The 16,153-nt window shown below is 41.7% G+C and overlaps 2 protein-coding genes across 5 annotated transcripts; one reads left to right on the forward strand and one right to left on the reverse strand.

Moving 5' to 3' along the window:
- Window positions 1–858: 858 nt before the first annotated feature.
- timm23b (translocase of inner mitochondrial membrane 23 homolog b (yeast)) lies at window positions 859–7,315 on the reverse strand. Its single transcript, XM_062463825.1, has 7 exons — window positions 6,763–7,315; window positions 6,502–6,560; window positions 6,246–6,339; window positions 6,059–6,143; window positions 4,778–4,836; window positions 4,521–4,631; window positions 859–1,625 (listed from the first exon to the last, which is right to left on the reverse strand). The coding sequence occupies exons 1-7, from the start codon at window positions 6,872–6,874 to the stop codon at window positions 1,513–1,515; spliced, it is 633 nt and encodes a 210-aa protein (XP_062319809.1). The 5' UTR covers window positions 6,875–7,315; the 3' UTR covers window positions 859–1,512.
- Window positions 7,316–7,534: 219 nt separating this feature from the next.
- Window positions 7,535–12,772, forward strand: LOC134022360 (zinc finger protein 429). 4 transcript variants are annotated; one of them, XM_062463828.1, is made up of 2 exons: window positions 7,535–7,655; window positions 8,976–12,772. In XM_062463828.1, the coding sequence occupies exon 2, from the start codon at window positions 9,074–9,076 to the stop codon at window positions 10,490–10,492; it is 1,419 nt and encodes a 472-aa protein (XP_062319812.1). In that variant the 5' UTR covers window positions 7,535–7,655; window positions 8,976–9,073; the 3' UTR covers window positions 10,493–12,772. The 4 variants fall into 4 exon arrangements, with proteins under 4 accessions (XP_062319812.1, XP_062319810.1, XP_062319813.1 ...); XM_062463826.1 differs by having other exon boundaries at window positions 7,546–7,666; XM_062463829.1 differs by lacking the exon at window positions 7,535–7,655 and adding an exon at window positions 8,514–8,573.
- The last annotated feature ends 3,381 nt before the right edge of the window (window positions 12,773–16,153 follow it).

The following is a 16,153-nucleotide window of genomic DNA, read 5'->3' on the forward strand; positions in this document are numbered from 1 at the left end:
TACATGATGACAGCCCACTCAACTGTAGTTTAACAGGTTCTGATTCTCAGGTTACTGATAATGAATATTGACCACAAATGAAACCAGTTCTAGTCACTCAGGTCTTTTGACTCACCTTTGGTCCCTAAAACCAACAGAAGCACTAAGATGATCTTTGGATACTTTAATAGATTGGTCATGTTTAGGAGCTCCATTACCTGGGGTGAACTCAGTCCTGTGTTAGTTCCTGTTCATGTGACAGCCTGCACAAAAACAACCTCGTTGACATTGAACTTTGAAGCAATCGGATATGAAAATGCACTTGAATTGCTTCCGAGACAGCTGTTCACATCGATGTTGATAAGTGTTGTGTTGCACCATATCACATTACAATAGTTAAGATGTGGTTCAAACAGAGTTGTATACAGCGTGAGAAGGACAGATAGAGGAAGAAAATGTCTGATCTTATAGAACAAGCCAACATATTTGGACAGTTTGTTTACGAGATAGTCGATATGACTTTTAAAGTTAAGCGACTCGTCAATGAGGACCCCCAGGAATTTAGTGGAGTACACTCTTTTTATCGCCTACCCATTTATTTTAATCAGGCAAGGGTCAGTGTAAAAAAATTTACATGATTTGAATAAAATGAAATTTGTTTTGCTGACATTTAATGATAGCTTATTGCATTTAAACCATGAATCCACTTTGGTTAACTCTGAGTTTACTATATCTTGTAAAATAAGTGGGTCCTTGTGTGATGTAAACAAATTTGTATCGTCTGCAAAGATAATTTTATGAAATATTTTTGAAGAATTTATAAAATCATTTATGTATAGAATGAATAAGAGTGTATAGAATGAATAAGAGTGCATAAGCATACAACTGATAATGTCAGTGACTCTACTCCCTCAGTCTGTTGACATCATTGATACTGGGATGACATTTGAAGGATGAGAAAGTAAAAACTTTTATTTGAATCCAATTGTATTTGTTTCAAGTACAATCATTTATGAATGACATGTGGCTAGTATGCTTATATACATTAACAGCCAGGATCAAGAGTATCATCAGGGGGACTAGGTTACTTGGTACTAGAAGAACTCCTTGGCTCTGATGACACCATCTTTGAAACAATAAAGCATAGTAACATAAATCACAAAGCGAACCTATGGCTCAAAAGACACAAGACACAAACATGGAATGTGATCCTGATGACCATAAGAAGCTGTCAACCACGTCTCAAGTGATAACATACTGATATAAATGTGCCACTAACTCAGCTTACAGTATAAACAAACACTTAAGCAATACATATCGTTCCACCACTCTTCCTATGCTCTCTTTAGTGCAATCTTGGCGAGCCACTTATGCCCAAGAGAATATAATGAGAGAAGAGGTATTAAAATGGGAAGCGATGCCTTCTAAGTATCAGTATATTGACTATGCATACAAGCACAGAAATATCCAGGGGAATCCCCAGGTTTAGTATGTGGACTGGCTGGTCTGCCAGTGTGGGAGCAAAGCATCTGATTAGTAGCGGGTGGGAGAGTTGCCCTTCAGGTGGTCCCAGTTGGTGTAGAGGGCATAGAGTCCTGACAGGGCCAGGCCAGCCAGGCCTCCTCTCGCCGCTCCGCGGAGACCCCCTGGAACACACACACCAGGTGGCATTTCAGTTCCCTCTCAAACAACAATGCAGTCAACACACAGACCTCAAAACATTCTTCGACTTGACCAAAAAGGTACAAAAAAGTACACAGTATACTGACTGTGTGACACACGTTGTCAACATTGGGCTACAAACGAAAGAGATACAAGGAAAGGTAGCTTTAGGGAAATTCTCTGGTATCAAGCCGTCCCGCACCTGACCATCAAGTCACACGTTCCAGGGAAACAAAAATAGAACCTGTGTTTTCACATGCTGTACATTCAGTAGCCTATTGACACATGCAATGCAAAATATTAGCAATCCATCCATGCAAGTCTATCAGGATGTGTTTCCAACACTGAAAGGGGGAAATCCTAACCTTGACTTGGCCTTGGCTTGTTGGCACATCGGCTTAATGCTTGGTGTTTAAGTAAGTGACTCACAGAAGGTAAACACACAGAGAAGCCCTCAGTCTCACACTGGCTCACAGAGCTTGTCACACAGAGCTTCAGTGGGAGTAGCAGCTCCACACAGCTGTAGGGGATAAGGCTGATAAAGTTCCGTCCAACTGCAGCTCAAAGCGTCCACACCCGTTACCAGGAGCTTGCCGATAAGGGTGAACATGTTGGGGCACACTACGTCATCTTGGTATTGATTAGAGAGGCTCCCCATGCCTCAGAACCTGCTACCAAAGCTAACAGTTCCTTTGAGAGCAGCCCACTCATGTGAGCACCCAATGGGTGCCATCCATGTGATGTGTGTCAGGTTAAGAAGTGTAACAAGCTCTTATTGTTGTCACACACACGCACACACACCACTATCATTTCCAACAAAGGGACAAAAGCTTCTCAATGACAGAGACTGAGAAAACATTGATTTAAACTTTTGTGTGTCTGAATTACCATTACTGTGCTCGATATGACACTGGGTGAATCATTTCCAAAAACAGGTCATGAATTTGACCATGAGCCGGTCTGATCCGTTTTAAACCTGCAGCACAGGCACCAGCACAATAGGATATAGGAGACGGCCTGAAGTTAAATATCACGGTTAAAAACATGCAAGCTTCTCACATTGACCTCCTCAGACTACAGGACAGACTATGGGGAGGGGTCTGCAAGTCCATACGTGTTACTGGTGGTTTTGATGACATGTTAAGTGTACTAAAACCCACAGGCTTGCAAGGTCTACTTGTGTGGCAGCAAACATCTAAATCCTCAAAAAGGCTCATTCGTTTGAACTACACCTACGAATCACTTTGATGTAACTTTATTTCGATATCATCCACCAGTTTATTGAATCATAATTTACTTAAAACAAGTGAGGGTCAAGATCTGAGCCTTTAAACAAAAGAATTAAGGTTATTGAGGACGACAGAATTTTTTTCCACAGTAACCTCGACAGCACATTTCACATTAACATGAAATGAGGAAGGAAACCAGGACTGCAGCTTTAGTTTTGACGACTCGGCTGAAAGTTTTTGATGACACAAAAGAAGGCTCAAAAACATCATAACGCTTTACAGCTGCTCTTAGGAAGTGAGAGAGAACAGATAAACAGGTCAATTTACCCCATGAGGCCGACAAAAAAATCAGAGGACTTACTGAGTTTTATGTTTTGTGTGACTGGCCATGAAACAGTAGAGCAAAGGTAACTTTACCAGCACGTGGGGCCTATACATGAGGGAGGGGTGGGGGAGTATGTCTAACCAGGACAAGAATAGAAGGCATGTGGCCATCCTAATGAGAACACACAGACCGGGGTACAGCTTGTATGACAAGACCCCCTTGCATGTATAAATGTTCCTCTCTGGTGGTATATTAGGTTGGGTGTCGCTAACCTCCTTGGTCTATCAGCTTCCCCATCTCTTCACCCACTGATACAAGATACTTGATGCAACTTTCTAAGAACTCTGATTGGGCATTCATCCAGCAGTTGCGCAATGTAGGCACACAGTGTATATACAGCGTACTGCACGCGATTTGAGAAGCCGGCAAGACTTCCCTCGCTCCCCACCCTCCCGCTCAAACGTCCAGACTCATGTGTTCAGCCAGGAAATGTCTGGAACTACAGCTTTCTATCGCACGCAGATGTGTCAGCGGAATTTCTGGAGAAATCTATACAAGGACAGAAAAAAGGCTTCCTTTTTTCACCACATACACCTGTTGTAACCCGAAGGTTCACAACGACCCATCGTTGTGCTGCGACAACTTTACCTCATACAAAAATAAAGTGAAGCATTTTCTTTTAACCTTCGCGCTGTGGGCGGTGTGAGACAGCCCGACGGTTAAAAGAAAATGCTTCACTTTATTTTTGTATGAGGTAAAGTTGTCGCAACACGTGGGGGGGTCACAATGACTGACGGGTCACAATGACCAGAAGATAACAAGGTTTAAGTACTACAGCATGGAGTCACATTCAACCATATCGGATGGGTATCTCAATCCAAAACTCCCCAGAATCTAGGGATAAAATGACGAAAACTTTGTTATAATCTACAACCTTCATGCGCTCTCTCACAGGGACTTTTATTGACAGCGGAAAAGGTTTCATTATACTACAGTGCCGCACGTTTCCTGGGCAGACATGTTTATGTTTGGACCTACAGAACTGATAAGCGGCAGACAGCAGCAGTTGTTAATGTCAATCATTAACAACACTCTTCCTGCTTGTATCCTCTCATCTTTGAATGGATCTATCAGTAATCACTGGGGGAAAGCATCAACAACTTCATTTTCAGAGCAAGGCCTCTTTCTCCAAAATGACTAACACATTTTACATTGTTTTAAAATGTGTGCCACCACTGCCATTATCTGAACAATTTTGGGGGGATTTTCTGCTGCCAGCTTCACATGCTCTGGTTATTCACCAGTAGAACAGTCCCAGTTCTAACCTGGAGACTTGTACAGCATGCCCGTCATCGTCCCGGCAACCACCGTGTTGACATCATCCTCGGCTCCACGAGCCTTCTCCATGACCACTCCAAACACGCTGTACAAAAGAGCTGAAGGAAGAAAACACACACACAGTCACTTCGCCTAAACAGCTCGGACTGTATTTAGTCAGTGCTCGGCATGAAATGCAGTACGCCACAGTATGAGCGTCAGAAAGAGTGACCGTCCTGAGGAGAGAGAGAGAGCTGTCACTCACCCACTGAACCAAGTGTGTTGGCCCATGTTGCTCCCTGACGCGTCACCATGTTCAAGATCCTAAAATAGGAGCATTTAAACACATCATAACATATGGACGACGTTGCCACAGGTGTGTGACTACCTGTTTAAAATACACTGGGAAAAACTTCCGGAGTAACATTGATCATGTAAATGTATACAAGGACTATGAGTAAATAACTTCAGTGAATAAGTGATGGTCATTTGCTTACACTGATCACATCAAGTATGGTGCCATGGTGTGATTGGTTATAAACAAAAGGACTGTGGCCAGATTGCCCTTCAAACTGAACATGCAGGACTACAGTGCGCCTGTGGCCTTGAAGACTGTGTCCTTCTGCTGTGCAGGTTCAGCTGACTCTACAGGCCTTGACTGTGGACTTCAGCCCAGGTGTGTTACAGCATGTACGCTTGTCTGTCCACACAGGTGTGTTGACCTACAATATTATTCAATGTCAAGTGGTGAAATCTCCACAAGTGCAAACATTGGAGTAGTGGTTTATAACCGTATACCTCAGCTTACCCATTGGCAACTGTTAACATTTCAATATATTCTAATATGAAATGTGACATCACACATATTAGCCTATTCATTTACATACATCACAAAGATATGATACAGCCAACAAGTTTCTTTGACTCTAAAGTCTTACACTATCTACCCTCAGCTGCCACAGACAAAATACTTAAAGAACCTGAGGTGTTTGAGTTCTGAAGACCTAACTACTGCAGGAGTAGGCCAAGACTACTAAGCTTTGAAGTATCTACCCTGCTATTCATTTTGGGAGACTGTACTAAGTAGAATTGCACCAATATCAGTTTTAAAAGAAACCAAACCAAATATATGTTTAGGTTCTAACCTTGAAATGTACAACAAGGAGATCATGTATTATCTTTGCTGATGATAGGATACAAGAAAATAGATCAAGACTGCTCTCTGCTGGATGATATCAGAATTACTACATCTAAATTAATAAAAGGAATGAAATAAGGACTTATAAGATGATTTGTATTAAATCTCAAAAACTGACAAAAACAACTCATGAAGAAATCAAATTTCTTTCACCTGTTTATTCAGGGCAACCCCTGAATAAACCAACAGTCTGACACAACAGACCGTAGCGACAGTCTTGGAAAAGAAATTGAAGCTAAAAGAGCATAAAGTGTGGACTCAACCGGCTTTGGTTAAAATAGACTGGAAAAGCGGGGTCAATGAAGAGATTTCACCCTTATTTTAAACAGACTTAGAAACAGAACTTACTGCACATTCCGTGGCTTCGACCATGCCATCTGTCTGGTCTCTGACAGACCCATACGCAGGCCATTTAGAGATCCAAGAACAGCACCTGGCAAACAAAAGAAATATAAACACATTTGTGTTAATAAGGTGAGAAATAGTGGAGTATGGAAAGACTATCAAAAATGGCATGGCCCAAAGAGAACTTTACCTGTGATACAACAGCTTCCAATAGTGAAAAAGGCCAATTCAAACCGACCTCTGGTCTTGTTGGCCCCAGTGGGTAAAATGAACTCATCACTGTCCTATGGGAGCATTAGAAACATTAATTGCAAAGTGTGATGGGCCCAATATGCACGGTTCTCTCCAATTTTACTAGTTCTGCATAAATCCTATAGCTTAAAAAAACAAACTAAGATCAGATCACAGTGGTCAAGGTGCCCAATGGAGAATATTCTTGAACTCACTTGTATAAGATATCGAGGATCCACATTCAGATATGGAGAGATGGGGCTCATACCAGTCACTACAGAGTGAGAGAGATAAGGTTATGTGCTTTCTGTGATCGTGTTCCAACTCATACCTTACAATAACATGACATGTGAAATGTTGTATGCCAGCTTTCCAAGCTAATAAATGTAAGGCAACTTGGTCATTGCTACTGGTAATTTACATTTAATTACATAACATTTAATTTAATAGACCAGAAACAAAATAGCTCTACTTACATGGCACCCCAGCGAGTTCAGTGTTAGAATATTCCGTTGAAGTTCTGCCAAATAAACTGAAACCCCTATTGGATGCCCCTGAAGATGATTCTGGAGTTGGTGTTTTGTCCATGTTGTTTGTCTACCTAGCTCGTGTAAAGGCTGGTATCGATAGTTAGCTCAGCTGGCTAGCCAATCATGTGTGTAATCATCACAATGACGTGAGTTTCTTGTTTTACCTGACGTTAAGAGGTCAGCTAACTAACTATGTATGGTTATAACTCACCGATAAAATAGTCAATGATAAAGAAGTATAAAATTGCGACTGGGGCTAGAAGAACTGCGCACTGGCAGTACAGTGGACGTTTGAAAAAGAAAACATCACATGGTCAAATCCTCAATGTTACTACTCGGCTATTTCATTCAGAAGTCGTAAAGGTCGCAACTAATTTCCTAATTCTGGGAAGACCAGCATCCAGTACAGCATTTAAATATGTATATGATTACTGTTCGTATGTTTTGTTCTCAAAATGTTTGTTCTCAAATTAATCAATAATAATTTACATTGTCAATATCAACATTACGACAGTATTTGCGACGTCTAGCGCATGCTTCTTTGTTCTATTTGTTTCCACCCAATCATAGTGTGGCTCCTTGGATGATTGTCCAATGACATTCCAGATACAGAAAAGGCCTGCGCAGAATTGGTACGTTTAACAAATTTCAAAACGTATACACAGTTTTTCAATGGTTTGAGCCTGAGATGAGGAAATCCCCAATAGTTAAAGTCAGTGAGTATGTGCAGCCATTGCAAGGGTTGACGTCTGTGAAGACGCTGGTTATGATCTGACAGAGGTGCGGCAGAGAATCGAGTCATATTCAGATTGCGTCGAGGGACAGGAAACCGAATAAACGTAAATGCCTGGTAAATACGCATTCAAACCACAGTACAACGTTAACATCTTAATGAAAGCATTTGCATAACAAAAGGAGAAATCAAATTTACGTACAAAACAAACTGGTTTAGACTACCGATACAAAAACGTCTTGGTATGCCGAATATAGTCAGCTTGGCATTTCTATTGAAAATGATTGAGGCATGCCGGTAGGGATATTGTTATCGTCAAATTCGAGTCTGGATATGGAGATTTTTTTATTGTAAAGATTGATGACCCTGAGCGCAACGTGGGGTGTCCTAGATGACTGAATTTGTTCAAACGGAAAAGAAGCTCGCGCTGGCTGAGCAGGTTTTCCTTTCTTTTACACCCTCACGCTGCATGTGTCAGATAGACTTGACCCTGTCAACCCGCCAATTTGATCCCCTCGTACCAATGACTGCATATTCATTGTTGCATTCATCTTAACGTTAAATGTTGCAAGAGCTCGTTGGCCTTGAAACGTGATTTGTGTAAGAAATTGAGCGAGGGATGTAAAAGGATCATTTGTATATATTAGATAAATATGTTCATGGCGGGCGGGACGTTGGAATAATATTAATAGTGCTAACGTTACCGCTTTACACTCGTACATATGTTTGTTCTAAGCACAGGCAATGAGGAACATCTACAGCGAAGCAAGAATATTGCCCACATATTGCACTACTATAGACAAAACGATTAAATGTCGATATATATGGCAACTACTGATATTTCTAAATCGAGTGAATAGCAGAACGACTGAAGAATCTCCACCTAGACATCTCCAGTCATCGGGCGGCCTTTTTTTTCTTTTCTTTTTTTTTAACAGCCTATTTAATCCCTTCCCAGAATGCATTGTGTTCGTCATCCTAGTCCTTCCACTGTATTTCCTGTTTATTGTTGTCGCGTTCTCCGGTAATTTGCTGCCTTATACAAGAATGTGGTACTATTATCTTGGCCTAAAATAATCAATCCTATAGTTATATTAATGGATTATGAAAATGTGTTACGTGTTGGTCAAACGAATGTGAACTGTGCACACGTAGCACTCTCCCTATTATTCTCAATGTCGCTTTCATTTCCTTCCTCTACAGATTCAAAAACGTCGTTTGGTGTTTTCTAGGTTAGCTAGCCGACGAAAATCGATACAGTTATGAGCAAAACCTATACATTTATATAATTGTGTGTTAAGTTTGTAAATGTACGTCTAGAAAATTGATGTTTCCGACTCTTTTAGACAGCAGTTTGAACCTGCCTTCATATACTTCGACACTTGTGTCTGAGCCTACTTCATTCTCTCTTTCTCTTTTTTTTTAGGTGTCTTGAAATATTATAGTGCTTAATCTGTAATTTGAAAAGGACTTCCAGTTTCAAAGAATCAAGGATTTTGCCCAGTTGACTAAATATCTATCCAGATGGAGGACTCAGAGACCGAATTGACTTCATCTGAACCCGATGCACTTGGGGCTGATTTCATCACAGTGGAACTGGACACGCAGCCCATAGAATATGTGGTGAAATGGGCAGAGGTTGGATCAAAGTTCACAATATCCTGTGTGAAGAAGGAGGCAGATGAGGGTTCCGGCTTGATGTCTGAGGAGGTGAAGACTGAATCAGATGAAGCCTTCTTCTCCCAGTATGAGGAGGTGTACGCTGGCTGTGATGTGGCGGAGCAAAGTGTTGAGATAAAGACCGACTCTGATGAGGAGGACATCACTGAGCCTGGGAGTAGCCAGCTGGGGGATGAGGATGTGTCTGACTCTGGCACAGAGAAGGGGGACTATAACTCGGAAGACAGAAATTATCGCTGCAACTACTGCGGGAAGAGTTACAGCCATTCTTCCAGCCTGTCAAGACACCTGCAAAAGCACACAGGCAAGTCCATGATCCCTCCCGCCTCGAGGCCCAAGCAACCAGAGCCAGTTGAGACGTCCCAATTTCAGTGCGTTCAGTGTGGATTGAGATTCAAAGGCAGCCGATCACTCGGCGTGCATAAGAAAACGCATCTAGGAAAAAGACTCTTCCCATGCAATATATGCGGAAAGGATTTTAACCACAGCTCAAGCTTATCCAGGCACAGGCTCATCCACAAAAAAGGCAAGGGTATCCCCCGTGTCCTCCAAGACATGAGTCATGTCCGCCAACCCGCCAACACTGGCACCCGCACCAAGAAGGGCAAGAAGAAGAAGAAGCAGCTGCAGCAACAGCAGAAGCGGCAGAAGCTGCAGCGCCAGCCGCAACATCAAGGCGGGGAGAAGTTCTACGCCTGCACTCAGTGCGAGATGACCTTCAAGACGTCGACGGCGCTCTCCAAACATCAGGTCACTCACGTCAGGGAGCTCTTGACCAACTACACCCAAGGCACAGACGACCTAACCAAGTCCTCCGACCTGAAGATCCGCCTGAAGCTGTGTTCCAGGGACAAGCCCAACTTCTACACCCTCTGCAAGAAGAACAAGCGGTCCAGGGCCGCCAAGCGGGCGTCCACTTCCGAGGACGAGGAGGGCCTGTTTGCTTGCAAGCAGTGCGACAAGCGTTTCAGCCACGCCTCCAGTCTGGCCCGGCACCAGCAGATGCACAAGGGGGAGAACAAGTTCAACTGCTCCTACTGTCGAAAGACCTTTACCCGCCTGTCCAACCTCCACCACCATGAGAAATCTCATTCCTCGGAGAAGCACTACGAATGCACAGCCTGCAACAAAACATTTGTGCACTCGTCCAGCTTCTCCAGGCACAAGAAGGCCCATGCAGAGCAGGGGAGGGCGTCCAAGCTGCGCCAGAGGAAGAGGGGAGCCATCGATGAGACGGCACCGTTGGAATCAGACTCTGAGTGAGGGCAGAAGTGGTGGTTGGCTCTCCATTGTCCACGCACAGTGGATGAAACTCTTGGTAATACCATAAGGGGTGAATTATTAGTTCCTCTAGGACCTTTTTTGGACTAATATTGACATTATTCTTGAATATATGTGTGTGATAAACATTGGTTATATGCCTTCCTGCTTCATGGGATGGTCTTAGAAATAGTTTTGAGTGCAAGTTGTCTCCCCCCCACTCCTCCAACCCCCCCTCCTCTTCCCCCATACACATTATTGTAACAAACACACACACAAACATGCACACACACAATTTATTGCACTGCTGTTTGCTGCAGCCCTTGCAATGAAAATAAAAAATGTTACTTTTGTTTTTTTTTTACTATTATTTTGTTAATTCCCTTTTGGTCATGTTTTGCCACAGGGTTCATTTGATGTTAGGATTAAACAAAGTGTTGCTGGTATCTTCGCCAACTGTGAAGTATAGGCCTACACCACCATCTGTGAAGTAAATCAGTTGTACCTAAACCACATCAAAAAAAATGGCTAAACAGTGCCCGTATTCCATGTTCTGTATATAACCTTGCAGAATGATTTATTTTTAATGATAGTGATGTGACAAAGGGTATACGTTTAAACCTTGCCATGTGTCAAACTCAATGAAGATGTGATCTCTGGAGCTTAAGGTCTGTTTATGGTTCAGCTTCAGTAGGTTTGATCCTCCAGATTTTATATCTGTTCATGCAAGTGATCAATGTGACAAGATCAAAACATTGACACATGGCAAAGATGATTGATTGATTGAATCCAGGCATCTTCAGTAAATGTGCTTAGATACATTCTTCTACTAGAAAACAATGGCAAGTGTTAAAAGAAAGGAATCCATTTGATTTAATACATTTCCTTTATCATTTTTTGTCTCCAGAATATAGTTTTAGGTGAGAATTTAGTTTTGTTTAGGATGCTTTCATGGTTGGTTGATATTTGGATGGATTAAATTATGGAGCTACTTTTCTACTGCACAGTGTTTGGATAGGTTTACTGTGTTATACCTTTCTTTGTGAAAGTTCAGACTGTTGGTTTTAGTGTTAAAATATGAAATCCAATGGAATTGTGTATTTGATATTTGTCATTATAATCTGCATTGATTTAAAATATATATAAAGTTGTGACTCCATATATAGCCTATGTATGCATGATAAATTTAGCATAGTAGTTTACAATATATGTAGTTTGTAGATCTGCTGTGAGTGTGAGGAAAAATATCACATTTGTGAAAATACAAATAATTGAGGGATTTACCAATAAGTGCTTTTTATTTTGACAAATATCCCAAAATATTCTAGCAATTGCGGATTTCATATTTTAATAAGTATTGTATTAGTCTATTATTCATTGAGGTTGTGGGGGAAGCTGCACTACTTATTTATGAATTTGGAATAAGTGTAACATTATTAATGCTAATGAATGTGATTCACAAGAATGATCATAGTTGGAACCCCTTCCTTGGTGGCTAATCCTTCCTTTTTGTCTCAGACTTTTCAGATCTTCTCTTCACAATGTCGGTCACCAACCATTCACAAAAGTAGTAACAAGTGCCCGGAAATGCTCACTCTGTCACCAAAGCTTTCAACTAACGCTTGTATACATGCATAGCCAGATGGAGTTTTGTTCATCTTTTATTTTCTTTTTTCATCAAATTCTTTGAATTGTTGATTGCTCAGTTAATCTCGTTAAATGTTTATATTTGCTTTACCTACAGTAAGGAAAGTACTTTCTGATTCAACATTTGATCTTGTGAATACCATATACTGTTTTGAATTGGAATTTAATTGTGACCTTTAACCTCTCCGTCTGTGGACATGTGAGTATGACACCACACAGGAAGTGTCTAGTTGCACGTATCAAGCACAGACCTGGTCTGTTGTATTGACTATATTTGAAAAAGATACATCTTGGTACTTTCCCTGTATTTTTGTTTGTGTCGGTTTGTTTGAAGAGCTAGCTAGATCCATTGTTGCTGTCAGAGCAGACTGGAAATTGGCCCAGCTTTTTGGTTTTGGTTTCCCTGTTTTCTGGCCTTTCTTCAGTGGCAAATAACCTGTTGTTGGTTGTGCAGCAGTCAAAGAATTTGATTCTGAAGCAACATATAGTTTCCTTTTTTGCTGTCGTTATTTCCTTTGTGACGCGGCGGACCTACATCCTATAGAGAGGTGTATGTTATTGTCTTGTTTGCCATTAGGGTAACTACAGTTGACATGTTTTGTCTTGCATTTTGTAATAAACCTTTCATGAAAGATATGTGTTCCATTGCATACTGTAATTTCAAGGGTTGGTGCAGTTGATTTAATAACTTATTGCCTAAACTGAACAAATTGAATACCCCAGTGTCTGAGATTATACAGTGAATATATTGTCATACACAGGACTATCCTAACCATAATATTGCATGTTATATAGTATCAATTTATTGACTTCACTCAGCTTTGAGGATCACATTCAGGGGACATCAAGTATACAATAAAGTGAACGTCATTGATGTGAAAACCCAATACACTGAGCTTTATGATGCCGTTTTCAGTGTAGTTTATTTTGTACGTTAGGCTATACTTATCTTACTCAGTGCTTACATATGTTTTTATGGTGTGTTTGTGTGCATTTTACTGCCATAACATAGAATAACATTTGGTTTGTGGATCATGAATTTCCCTGCAAAGTAGACCTTGCTGTATAATAATGCCCTGAGGTAACAAAAAGACATACCTTCATTTGAATGTATAAAACAATGACATTACCAAAACATTGAACATGTTTTTTTAAACTTTCACAAACACAGATGCATTTTAATTCACATATTATATCAATTTAAACATGCCAAACAAGTAAAATAATCTTCAGCCAGTTGATCACACCATGTGCTTCCAATGTTGCTCTCCAGAAAGGGATGTCCTGCCTCCAAATGATGTGTGATGGACACTCCCATGTCACTGGACTGGTCTTGAACATGTTTACAAAAATGTTTATTATTGTTTAAAAAAAATTGATGAGGGTATGTATGGGTGTTTAAAACGGTTTGTGTTGGCTGAAGGCAGTGTTCACACCACTAGATGGCAGCATGACTCTGAATTACCACAGTAAGACCAGCCACGTAAAATATTTAACAAATTCATTTGGGGTTGTACAACAGAGAACGATGGGTTGAGGAAGTGCAACCACACTCTAATTCATAGAGCATAGAGGAGAGCTATCACTGCCTGGACTGGTCATGATAGTTTAGATTTAGGGTAATTAACAGGTAGATCAATCAAACAAAACTCAAAATGCAAGTCGCCTCCTTCAAACATGACTGACTGCCACTATCATTAGCTGCAATGGCCATGGAAGCTCATCAGTCACTGGTCATTTCTTAAAAGGACTGTGTTTACTAGAACTAATGTTCACTTCTTTTTGTCATAGGAAATTGACATCCAATCACCATAGATCCTTAAAAAAGCTAAGTAGGTATCAATCCTCAGTCCAGCCTCCTAAAGTCACCAAAGTTATTAGGACCAGCTTAGGGAGAACCAATCTTTGACAGGCAGTGAAACAACACATAAAAACCAAATAGTTCTTGCTCACCAAATCCTCTAGGGGGGGCTAAACCACCCAGAAATGTGCTCCTCTGTTAATCAGTGAGATCACAGGAGATGGAGGGATGAGAGAAATTGTAAGGCCAAAGAGAGAGAGAGAGAGAGAGAGAGAGAGAGAGAGAGAGAGAGAGAGAGAGAGAGAGAGAGAGAGAAAGAAAAAAATGTGAGTTTCTATTAGAATTCAGGCTTTGCAGCTGTGGAGTTTCTGGGCCCTCGAAGTGAGGCAATAACATTTGCCATTGTTGCCAGGCTAGGGAGCTCAGACTTCCTGGCAACCCCAAACTAAATTACCCAGGCTTTTCTGTGGGCCTAGAAACGAGCTCTGTGTTCTGCAACAAAAAGGGCATTGAGACGAGGGGAGCGATGGCCTCCCTGGGCTCCTGAAAAGCCAACCGGGAGCCAATGAATGAAGGGCGAGGGCTCCCTCTATGAGAACGGCTGTGGGAAATGGTAGTGATGTCATTATGAATGCATCTCTGAATGTTTTTCGTTGGTTCTCTCTGCCCAAGAACAACCTCCTGCCTCCCTCCCCCCCCCCCCCCCCGCTCCCCTCCACTGTTCCCTTCCTGTCTCATTTGGGCTCCACTATTGGGAGCCTACCAATGCTAAACAACTATGGAACAAAAAAGTTAAAGCCCAGGACCTCAGTGGGGCACGGTCACCGTGGTAACGTGAAAACCGTGCTTTGGGGCGTCAGTTCCTCATTGAAATCAGTTTGGAGGAGATGAGACAGAGAGGAGAGAGAAGAGGCAGAGCAGTAGGAATTTGGACACCTTGAAAACAAATTTGTGAACCCTCGTTTATGGGGTTTTTCTTTAAACAAAGGGAGTTTTTAGTCTGATTCAGCCTGCGCTCACTCACGGCTTGGTGTTGAGAGGCCTCGAGACCTATTCATTCACTTGCTTCATTGAATACGGAATGCTATTTGTTACCAAATGCTAGTAAAAGACAGACAATTACCATTTGTTTCATCTTCTTAATTGTATGAAGACGATTTATAATAATTATTTTTAAATAGATTTGTCTCCTTATGATAATACAGTGTACATCCTTATTTGGGTCTCCCGCTCTATTCAATTCACCTAACAGTCTATTCAATTTATGTCCCCCTCTCCTAGTTCATAGAATTTCAGAATACCCTTCTGGGCAGGAGGTTCAAACAAACAAAATACTGAATTCATTAAAACTTTCAGACAGTAGAAAAATACAAATGCATTGTGCCAACACCAGATAAGGGTGTTTTAATGAGGCAAAAACCAACAAATGCCAAAGGGCAAAACTTTTAGATAAGCACAAACTAATTAGTCTCACAATCAAATGGAGCTCATTCTCTCTTATTCAGGAGATATTCACAACACATGTATAATACGTAAGAGCTCGGCCTGAAGATATTTAATAAAAAGCTGGCCTACAACATATCGTAGAAAATGTTAAGATCACTTAATTTATGTTTATGTAACAGTGATTTATGTAATTATGGGTGAAATGTGTTTGAGCTATGGTCTTAAGGAGGTGGGTATGTTCAGACGCTTTATGACAAGTAAGTTATTAGCTGGACTCAATCATTTTTATTCCAGGAGACTGGGGAGACACTTCAACTGGTACCGGGGAGACACAGACAGAGACAGAACATTCGTTCTCCAAGACATGAAGGTAAAGACTGCTGTATCGACGTGACTGACGCCAGTCAGGTGCCGCAATGCATCACTCCCCCATCCTCTTATCTGCCCCCAGAGAGCTGACCAGGAACCCAGCCTGGAGACAGGAAGGTCACCAGTGTTGTGGCTCTGCTCAGGTGATTCCTGGGAGACAGTTCAACACCCTCTGAGGACTCCTTCCCCTGCTCCCTGCAAGCTCCTCTTTCACCCCCTCTGCCAGGCCTGGGCTCCCAGGCCCTCCCAGAAGGACGATTACCCACTCATTAGCCCTCCCTCCTCACTGCATTATGTTACATTACATGACTGAGAGGAGAGGTGAGGATGAGAGAGGGGGGGGATGTCCCACTCCTGCAGGCTGGGAGTTGGGAACTGTAGAACCAGGAGAATCTCTGTTT

The sequence above is a fragment of the Osmerus eperlanus genome, chromosome 6 (assembly GCF_963692335.1).
Source record: "Osmerus eperlanus chromosome 6, fOsmEpe2.1, whole genome shotgun sequence".
Taxonomy (NCBI): Eukaryota; Metazoa; Chordata; class Actinopteri; order Osmeriformes; family Osmeridae; genus Osmerus; species Osmerus eperlanus.

Excerpts from the sequence above, each read along its gene's own strand:
- timm23b (XM_062463825.1), bottom strand. The coding sequence starts at position 6,874 with ATGGACAAAACACCAACTCCAGAATCATCTTCAGGGGCATCCAATAGG. Across the intron at positions 6,561-6,762 it reads TGAACTCGCTGGGGTGCCAT|TGACTGGTATGAGCCCCATC; the intron begins GTAAGTAGAGCT and ends CTCACTCTGTAG. Across the intron at positions 1,626-4,520 it reads CATGCTGTACAAGTCTCCAG|GGGGTCTCCGCGGAGCGGCG; the intron begins GTTAGAACTGGG and ends TGTGTGTTCCAG.
- LOC134022360 (XM_062463828.1), top strand. The coding sequence starts at position 9,074 with ATGGAGGACTCAGAGACCGAATTGACTTCATCTGAACCCGATGCACTT.